Raw genomic sequence first — 10,452 nt, forward strand, 5'->3', positions numbered from 1 at the left:
GTAGACATACCAACAGAGGTTTTTGTAGTTGTAGAGTCTTTTCTAGGTCTTTTGCTGTAAAGCCTCATTCACACATCAGTGTTTGGACAGTGATTTCCATCAGTGACTGTGAGCCAAAACCAGGATTGGAGCCTCCACAGACATAAGGTATAAGGAAAGGATCCGCACCTGTTCTGTGTATAGAGCCATACCTGGTTTGGGCTCAAAATCACTGACCAAAACACTGACTGTGTGAATGAGGCATTACTTTTGGGTTCTTGCCTGTTGTGCTCTTGAAGTGATCTTAACAGAATACCCACTCCTAGGGCATGTAGCAATAGTGCTCATTTTTCTCCAATCTTAGATAATTTAACCCTGAATTGATGTACACCAAGGTCTTTAGCAATGCTTTTGTTGCCTTTTCCAGCTTCTGAGGTCTTCTGAAAGTTGCTTCTATTGAGGCATGGTTCACTCTAATCAATCTTTCTTGTAAACAACAGATTTGACGGTAATCAGACTTTGCATGCCTTTATTAGGCAAAACGCCAGTAAAATGCACACTTTTTTTCCTTGCAACTGCAGTTACTATTTAAACATCTATTTACAATGCGGACTTTCGAAGTTATTTTCATAACTTTCACATTAGAACAATAATCTCTGTGAGTCATGATTATTGCTTAAGCTTTCATAACTTAAGCACATTAAAATTGCATGAGAATTGAAAAAAGATTTACTAAACATGATGATGACATCCTCAGCAACATTATTATTATACATTATTTTAGCAGGTGGTCACTCCATGCCACCACAATGTACCTTCCATACTTTTCTATAATGCAGAAATGAAAAAGTAATCTATTAAATCTGTATTTTTACAGGCCATTTTCAGAGATATGTATAGAGCCACCATCACAATTACGTAAGTGTAATCTAATGTTTTAGGATACTTTATGGCATTTTTTTAGCTCATATTTTTGGAAACTTTGAAATGCTGTGTAGCTGAACTATAGTTTGTATGAATTTTCTGAGTGAATAGAAGAAAATCTCAATGGACCTTACAGATATAATATAAAGGCTACACCCAGAGAAGACCTGTGGTTTAGTTAAAGAGTTACTATCATATCAGAAGAGGGTCAGAAGTACTCATCTGAGTGCTGTGCACTTTGTTTCTTATTGCCTCTATTCTAGTCTCCCTAGAGAACTCAATAGTGTACGGACTCATAGACTTTCTGTGAGCCTTTACACCATTTGCTCTGCAAAGAGAGCTGAGCTGAGTTGATCAGAAATTAAGGGGCACACCACTCAATGAAGTGCTTCTGCTGTGTTTTAAAATGATAGGTACTCTTTTTACAAAACAACAGTGTGTATGCCATCACAGTCCTTTCAACCCAATGAATGTTCAGTTTGAAGTTCATACCTTTGATTTCTATTGCCCTTATAAAACCATTTACTGCTTCTTTGTAATTAAAATGCATTTGGAAAGTCTTCAGACCTTTTTACTTTTTCATATTTTGTTGCGGCCTTGTGCTAAAATAAAAAATCAGGTTTGTAGCCTCTAGTCTTCTTGGGTATGATGCCATATGCAGATCTTCTCAAGCTCTGTCACGTTGGATGGGGACTGTTAGTGGACAAAGACATTCACAGAGTTGTCCCTAAACCACTCCTGTGTTGTCTTGGCTGTGTGCTTAGGGTCATTGTCTTGTTGGAAGTTGAACCTTTCTCCCAGTCTCAGGCCCAGAGCACTCTGGATCACGTTTTCATTAAGAATATGTCTGTACTTTACTCCATTCAGCTTTCCCTCAACCCTGACCAGTCTCCCTGTCACAGCCGCTGAAAAACACTCCTACAGAATGATCCTGCCACCACCGTGCTTCACTGTAGGGATGTTATTGAGCAGGTGATGAGTAATGCTTGGTGTTCTCCAGACATAACGCTTAGAAGTTGAATCTTGGTTTCATCAGACCAGAGGATCTTGTTCCTCACAGTCTGAGAGTCTTTTAGATGCTTTTTTGCAAACTCCAGGTGGGCTGTATGTGCCTTTTACTATGGATAGGTTTCTTTCTGGCCACTCTTCCATAAAGCCCAGATTGGTGGAGTGCTGGCTGACTTTCTGGAACTTTCTCCCATTTGGAGCTTAGCCATTGGGTTCTTGGTCACTTCTCTTACTGAGACCCTTTTCCTCTGAACAGTTTTCTGAGGCAGCCAGCTCTAGGAAGAGTCCTGGTTGTTCCAAACTTTTCCCATTTAAGAATAATGAAGGCCACTGTTCTCTTGAAAGCTTTCAGTGCAGCAAACATTTTTGGACCCCTCTCTAGATCTGTGCCTCCACACAATCCTGTCTCTGAGCTCTACAGACAGTTTTCCTCCTCTTGGCTTGGTTTTTGCTCTGATATACATTGTAAGCTGTGAGATCTTATGTAGATAGGAGTATGTATTTCCAAATCATATCCAATCAATGAAATGTACCACAGATGGACCCCAGTCAAGGTGTAGAAACATCTCAAAGATGATCAAGAGAAATGGGAGGTCTTCAGAGCTAAATTTCAAGTGTCATAGCAAAGGGTCTGAATGTCATAGCAAAGGGTCTGAATGTCATAGCAAAGGGTCTTAATACTTAGGTCCATGTGAATTTTTCGTTTTTTATAAATTTGCAAAAAACAATCTAACATTTTGTTTCAACTTTCCCATTATGGGGTATTCAGCGCAGATTGATGGGGGGGCTTGATTTTTTTTTAATTTAGCACAAGACCACAACACAGCAAAATGTGAAAAGATGAAAGGCTCTAAAGACTTTCCGCTTTTTGGTTTCCATCTTACACAATTAACTTTTTATGTAATGTCTATTTATTGTATTTTTCTTGCATAGACAAAGACAGCTTTACTCCCAAGCGAAAAAGAAAGCGAATTTCTGAAGGAAACTCTGTGTCCTCAACATCATCCAACTCTTTATCGTCCTCATCTTCTTCTTCTTCCAATATAGAACCCATCTCATCAGCACATCCAATGTCACTAGTGGTAAGTGTATATGTTACTTACTGCATCTACTTATAAAGAAAGATTCAACGCCTATACTTATTATAGACCTATCAAATTCAGTAAAAAATAACACCTACAAAACCTTTTGGAATAAATACTCATACAAAATATACAATATACAATATATCAGTCTTTATTTAATGCATATATATAAACATAACTAATCCAGATCCATATATACAATGGTGTTTGAAAGTTTTTGAACCCGTCAGAATTTTCTATATCTCTGCATGAATTTAAACTAAAACTACATCAGATTTTCACAGAAGTCCTAAAAGTAGATAAATATAACCAAATCAAACAAACGAGTCAAAAATATTAGACTTAGGCCTCATGCACACGACCGTTATTTTTTTTTGCGGTCCGCAAAACGTATTTCCGTTGTTCCGTGATCCGTGACCGTTTTTTCGTCCGTGGGTCTTCCTTGATTTTTGGAGGATCCACGGACATGAAAAAAATGTCGTTTTGGTGTCCGCCTGGCCGTGCGGAGCCAAACGGATCCGTCCTGACTTACAATGCAAGTCAATGGGGACGGATCCGTTTGACGTTGACACAATATGGTGCAATTGCAAACGGATCCGTCCCCATTGACTTTCAATGTAAAGTCAGGAGTCCCTATTATACCATCGGATCGGAGTTTTCTCCAATCCGATGGTATATTTTAACTTGAAGCGTCCCCATCACCATGGGAACGCCTCTATGTTAGAATATACCATCGGATTTGAGTTAGATCGTGAAACTCAGATCCGACAGTATATTCTAACACAGAGGCGTTCCCATACTAAAAGAACTGTGTACATGACTGCCCCCTGCTGCCTGGTAGGTGCTGCCAGGCAGCAGGGGGCAGACCCCCTCCCTCCCCCACCTGTATTTAACTCATTGGTGGCCAATGCGGCTGGCCCCCCCCTCCCTCCCTCCCTTGTATTTAACACATTGGTGGCCAGTGCGGCCGGCCCCCCCTCCCTCCCTTGTATTTAACACATTGGTGGCCAGTGCGGCCGAACCCCCCTCCCTCCCTTGTATTTAACACATTGGTGGCCAGCAATGCGCCGCACAGACCTTTCACTTACCAGTAGGAGGAGCGCCCGGCCGGTCACAGACATCGCAGGTAAGTATAATGCTTCTAAAATTGCTAAGTAACCATGGCAGCCAGGACTGCAGTAGCGTCTTGGCTGCCATGATAACCGATCGGAGCCACAGCAATTAAACTGGGACTCCGATCGGAACTCTCCGCTGCCACCAATGATGGGGGGTCGGTCATTTTCATTAGGGGGGGGGGGGGGGGGGGGGCGGCCGCACTGGCCACCAATGTGTTAAATACAAGGGAGGGAGGGGGGGGGGTCTGCCAGGCAGCAGGGGGCAGTCATGTACACAGTTCTTTTAGTATATTTTAACCTGAAGCGTCCCCATCACCATGGGAACGCCTCTGTGTTAGAATATACTGTCGGATCTTAGTTTTCACGAAGTGAAAAATCAGATCTAAAAAGCTTTCATGCAGACGGATCAGCGGATCCGTCTGTGTGAAAGTAGCCTACGGACAAGGATGACGGACACGGATAGCAATCTTGTGTGCATCCGTGTTTTTTCACGGACCCATTGACTTGAATGGGTCCGTGAACCGTTGTCCGTCAAAAAAATAGGACAGGTCATATTTTTTTGACGGACAGGAAACACAGATCACGGATGCGGCTGCAAAACGGTGCATTTTCCGATTTTTCCACGGACCCATTGAAAGTCAATGGGTCCGCAAAAAAAAAACGGAAAACGGAACAACGGCCGCTGATGCACACAACGGTCGTGTGCATGAGGCCTTAGGCCTCTTTCACACTCCGTTTTGCGGGCCGTTTTTTTGCGTTCCGTATACGGTCCGTATGGTTACGCAAAAAAAACTGAATGTACTCCGTATGCATTCCGTTTCTGTATTTCCGTTTTTCCGTTGAAAGATAGAACATGTCCTTTTATTGCCCGCAAATCACGTTTCGTAGCTGCATTCAAGTCAATGGGTCCGCAAAAAAAACGAAACACATACGGAAACACTTCCGTATCCGTTCTTGCGGAACCATCTATTGAAAATGTTATGCCCAGCCCAATTTTTTCTATGTAATTACTGTATACTGTATTATGCCATACGGAAAAACGGATGGAGACCCGATCATTATTATTTTCCCTTATAACATGGTTATAAGGGAAAATAATAGCATTCTGAATACACTACCAAAATAGATACCGTAACCATCAATTGAATACACATAAAAGTGCTAACCTAGCCTATGGCATAAATATAAATAGACAACCTACATAGAAAATGCCAGACCGCTGGTACTGAATTATGTCCTTTATTACAAAATTACATTATACAACATACATGATTAAAAGAATCAGTGCAGGAGATAAAAGCAACATCACTGGAGGAGACATACGTGAGACGGAGTCCCCATCATGGAAAAATGTACAAAAAACATGGTCATGCATATAGAATTCATACATGCTAAGATAAGGGACATTTCTGCACGGGTAAATGTCCCTTATCTTAGCATGTATGAATTCTATATGCATGACCATGTTTTTTGTACATTTTTCCATGATGGGGACTCCGTCTCACGTATGTCTCCTCCAGTGATGTTGCTTTTATCTCCTGCACTGATTCTTTTAATCATGTATGTTGTATAATGTAATTTTGTAATAAAGGACATAATTCAGTACCAGCGGTCTGGCATTTTCTATGTAGGTTGTCCATTCTGAATACAGAATGCATAGTAAAATAGCGCTGGAGGGGTTAAAAAAAATAAAAAAATTAACTCACCTTAGTCCACTTGATCTCGCTGCCCGGCTTCTCGTCTGCCTCTTTTGTTGAACAGGACCTGTGGTGAGCATTCATTACAGGAACAGGACCTGTGGTGACATCACTCCGGTCATCGCATGATCCATCACATGATCTTTTACCATGTGATCACCGGAGTGACGTCACCACAGGTCCTGTTCCTGTAATGAATGCTCACCACAGGTCCTGTTCAACAAAGGAGACAGATGAGAAGCCGGGCAGTGCGATCAAGTGGACTAAGGTGAGTTAAATTATTATTATTATTTTTTTTAACCCCTCCAGCGCTATTTTACTATGCATTCTGTATTCAGAATGCTATTATTTTCCCTTATAACCAAGTTATTAGGGAAAATAATACAATCTACAGAACACCGATCCCAAGCCCGAACTTCTGTGAAGAAGTTCGGGTTTGGGTACCAAACATGCGCGATTTTTCTCACGCGAGTGCAAAACACATTACAATGTTTTGCACTCGCGCGGAAAAATCGCGCGTGTTCCCCAACCCGCACATTTTCCCGCAACGCCCGTGTGAACTCAGCCTTAGTCATTTATCTGATCCAATATCACAGGTCTGTGAGTGGCAAACGTATGTGAACCTTTTCTTTCAGTATCTGGTGTGACCCCATTGTGCAGCAATAACTGCAACTAAATGTTTCCAGTAATTTTTGATTAGTCCTGCACATCCGCTTGGATGAATTTAGCCCATTACTCTGTATAAGGCCTAGTTCACACGAACGTATGGCTTTTTCAGTGTTTTGCAGTCTGTTTTTCACAGATCCATTGTTCTGTTTTTTGTTTCTGTTGTGTTTCCGTTTCTGTTCCGTTTTTCCGTATGGCATATACAGTATACAGTAATTACATAGAAAAAATTGGGCTAGGCATAAAATTTTCAATAGATGGTTCAGCAAAAACGGAACGGATACGGAAGACATACGGATGCATTTCCGTATGTGTTCCGTTTTTTTTGCGGACCCATTGACTTGAATAGAGCCACGGAACGTGATTTGCGGGCAATAATAGGACATGTTCTATCTTTCAACGAAACGGAAAAACGGAAATACGGAAACGGAATGCATACGGAGTACATTCCATTTTTTTTGCGGAACCATTGAAATGAATGGTTCCGTATACGGACCGTATACGGAACACAAAAAAACGGCCCGTACACTCGCAAAAAAACGTTTGTGTGAATTAGGCCTAAAACAGCTTCAACTCTGTTACGTTTGTGGGTTTCCTCCCATGAATTGCTTGCTTCAGGTCCTTCCACAACATTTCTATTGGAATAAAGTCAGGTCTTTGACTTGGCTGTTCTAAAACTCTTTCTTTTTTTTCCCATTAACCATTCTTTGGTAGAACGATTTATGTGCTTAGGGTTGTTGTCTTGCTGCATGACCCACATTCTCTTGAGATTCAGCTCATAGACATATGTCCTGACCTTTTCCTATGGAATTTGTTAGTATAATTTAGAAATCATTGTCCCATAAATGATGGCAAGCCTTCCTGTCCCAGATGCAGAAAAACAAGCCCAAATCATGATACTAACAGCACCACCATGTTTCACAAAATGAGTGCAGTTTTTATGCTGGAATACATTGTTTTCTTTTCTCCAACCATAATGCGTCTGGTTTAAACCAATATAAGTCCTTCTGAAGTTCAGCAAATATACACTGCAGCACATTAGTAACACTATTAATATAAGCCTATGTCTTAACTGCAGAGCTGGACTAGGATCCCCAGTGACTAAGGTTTGTTATATCACACCTGTATAGAGGTTTAATCCCCAGCATCTCAAATTGCTTATGGTAAATAGATAAAGTCTTGTTCAACAAGGCTTTTGGCTATGATTTAGGAACACATTGCAAAGATGGGGAATGGATCTCACTTGTGTGAGGGGTCATAAATTAGACTGGACAGGACAAAGTAGATTTTGTAATGAATATCAGATATTGGGAATGCCACTAGGTGATCACGTGCTGTATTTATTTATTTATTTTATGCACTTTCATAGCGCTACTATATTCTGCAGCGCTTTACAGACATTAGCAACCAACTGTTCCCAATGGGGCTCACAATCTAAGTTCCCTATCAGTATGTCTTTGGAGTGTGGGAGGAAACCCACGCAAACATGCGGAGAACATAGAAACCCCAGCGCTGTAAGGCACCAGTGCTAACCATTGAGCCACCGTGCTGCCCTGTATGTGCATGATTGTATCCAATGGGGCAGCATAGACTGTTTAACCCATATCATGAGAATTAGACATGTATGTACAGTTTAGGATGATCATGTATATAAGTTGAATGGGGGTCCTTCCACTTTTAAGCATTTTCCTTTATGTGTTGAAAGTGTTAAATGCTCCTGGTTGGCTGTAATAAAACTTGCTCTTCTTGCATTTCCTGAGAGTAGTATTCTACAATGTGTTCTATTCTCTGAATCAGTACTCAAAAGGCACAACACAGTAGTCTCTGTCCACTTCACCACCTATTCCCTGGCAATAGTGCTCATACTACAATAGAAATTATGGATAGCTAGACGAAACAGCTGGACTTTAGATTCTCAGTCTGTCAAGACACACATTTTAGCCTAGGACTCTCCACCCCATATACTAGGAGGCACCACTTGTATCCTTATAAATCTTATAGCTTTTGGGTGCCCTTTAGGGGTTTGGTGGACATAGATTTGTCTTTCTTGTTCAAAAAATCATACATAATATATATATAGTTATCCATCATGCTATGACAGAATTCACGTTTATTTTACCAATGTCACCAATGGAGAGTGACAGGTGAGTAAATGGGCCTCCCCTGGTGTGACAATTTATGAAATCCCTGATCTTAACCTGGATGTAGGTGGGTTCACATCACATTTTTGTCTTATGTTTAAAAGTGTTTTCTGGGATTTTTTTTTACTGATGACCTATCCGTTGGCCTTTTCTCAGCTCATCAAGCACACAAAGGATAGAAAATGTTAAAACAATCTGTCTTGAAATGCTTGTCTGATATGCTGTGCTATTCTTTTGTTACAGCAATGGCCCATGTATATGCTGGACTATGGAGGTGTAAATATGCCGATTCCTGGACAAATGAATTACTAGTCTCCTCAGATGGAGGTTGAATGAAAATATGTAATTATTGTATAAAATGTATACGATGGTATTTAACAATGCCTTTTAGTTTTTTTCCAATCATTTTTACAGTCTGTTTCTGCCATACAAGACAGCCTTTTGAAATAAAATGTGTTGCCTTGTTCTGACTTGGGTCTATTTATTTTATGTATAGTGATATAATTATATACTTTAGTATACAGCCAATTTTATATGTATTGAAAAAAAAAGGTCAAATGATAATTTATGCTGCTACTTATGCTTCTCAGTGTAGTTGAAAATTTTTAGATTGTTGCATGTATCAGCTGTAAAAATGTAAAAACAAAATGTACAAATGGGGCACGATAATTCTCTAGTAGAAAGACTATGGTCTGTTAAACCCCCTTAAAGGGATTCTGTCACCAGGATTAACGATATGGAGATATTTATATGTGCCCATTAGTCTTCATGCAGTGTTTACAATGATCCCTCTGTTTATGCTCTGTGTGCCTAAGGGCTCTTTCACACTTGCGTTCTTTTCTTCCGGCATAGAGTTCCGTCGTCGGGGCTCTATGCCGGAAGAATCCTGATCAGGATTATCCTAATGCATTCTGAATGGAGTGAAATCCGTTCAGGATGCATCAGGATGTCTTCAGTTCCGGAACGGAACGTTTTTTGGCCGGAGAAAATACCGCAGCATGCTGCGCTTTTTGCTCCGGCCAAAAATCCTGAAGACTTGCCGCAAGGCCGGATCCGGAATTAATGCCCATTGAAAGGCATTGATCCGGATCCGGCCTTAAGCTAAACGTCGTTTCGGCGCATTGCCAGAGCCGACATTTAGCTTTTTCTGAATGGTTACCATGGCTGCCGGGACGCTAAAGTCCTGGCAGCCATGGTAAAGGGGAGCGGGGGAGCAGCATACTTACCGTCCGTGCGGCTCCCGGGGCGCTCCAGAGTGACGTCAGGGCGCCCCAAGCGCATGGATCACGTGATCGCATTGGACACGTCATCCATGCGTATGGGGCGCTCTGACGTCATTCTGGAGCGCCCCGGGAGCCGCACGGACTGTAAGTATACCGCTCCCCCGCTCCCCGCTCCTACTATGGCAACCAGGACTTTAATAGCGTCCTGGGTGCCATAGTAACACTGAAAGCATTTGGAAGACGGTTCCGTCTTCAAATGCTTTCAGTACACTTGCGTTTTTCCGGATCCGGAGTGTAATTCCGGCAAGTGGAGTGCACACCGGATCCGGACAACGCAAGTGTGAAAGAGGCCTTATATTCTTATAAAAAGCGATCTTATTCATATGTAAGGCTACTTTCATACTTGCGTTCCGAGCGGGTCCGTCTGGTGTCTGCACAGACGGATCCTCTGCTATAATGCAGACGTTTGGATCCGTTCAGAATGGATCTGTCTGCATTATAGTTTAGAAAAAATTCTAAGTGTGAAAGTAGTTCAGACGGATCCGTCCAGACTTTACATTGAAAGTCAATGGGGGACGGATCCGTTTGAAAATTGAGCCATATGGTGTCAACTT

The 10,452-nt window shown here is 41.6% G+C and overlaps 1 protein-coding gene across 3 annotated transcripts in view; it reads left to right on the top strand.

Moving 5' to 3' along the window:
• Positions 1-9,060, top strand: part of GTF2IRD1 (GTF2I repeat domain containing 1) — a 125,993-nt gene extending 116,933 nt beyond the window's left edge. For all 3 annotated transcript variants that reach the window (XM_040424833.1, XM_040424834.1, XM_040424835.1), the window contains exons 25-27: positions 857-897; positions 2,845-2,993; positions 8,859-9,060. In XM_040424833.1, the coding sequence (XP_040280767.1) occupies positions 857-897; positions 2,845-2,993; positions 8,859-8,927 (259 nt within the window). In that variant the 3' untranslated portion in view covers positions 8,928-9,060. The remainder of the gene's footprint in view (positions 1-856; positions 898-2,844; positions 2,994-8,858) is intronic.
• Positions 9,061-10,452: the final 1,392 nt, after the last annotated feature.

The sequence above is a fragment of the Bufo bufo genome, chromosome 3 (assembly GCF_905171765.1).
Source record: "Bufo bufo chromosome 3, aBufBuf1.1, whole genome shotgun sequence".
NCBI lineage: Eukaryota > Metazoa > Chordata > Amphibia > Anura > Bufonidae > Bufo > Bufo bufo.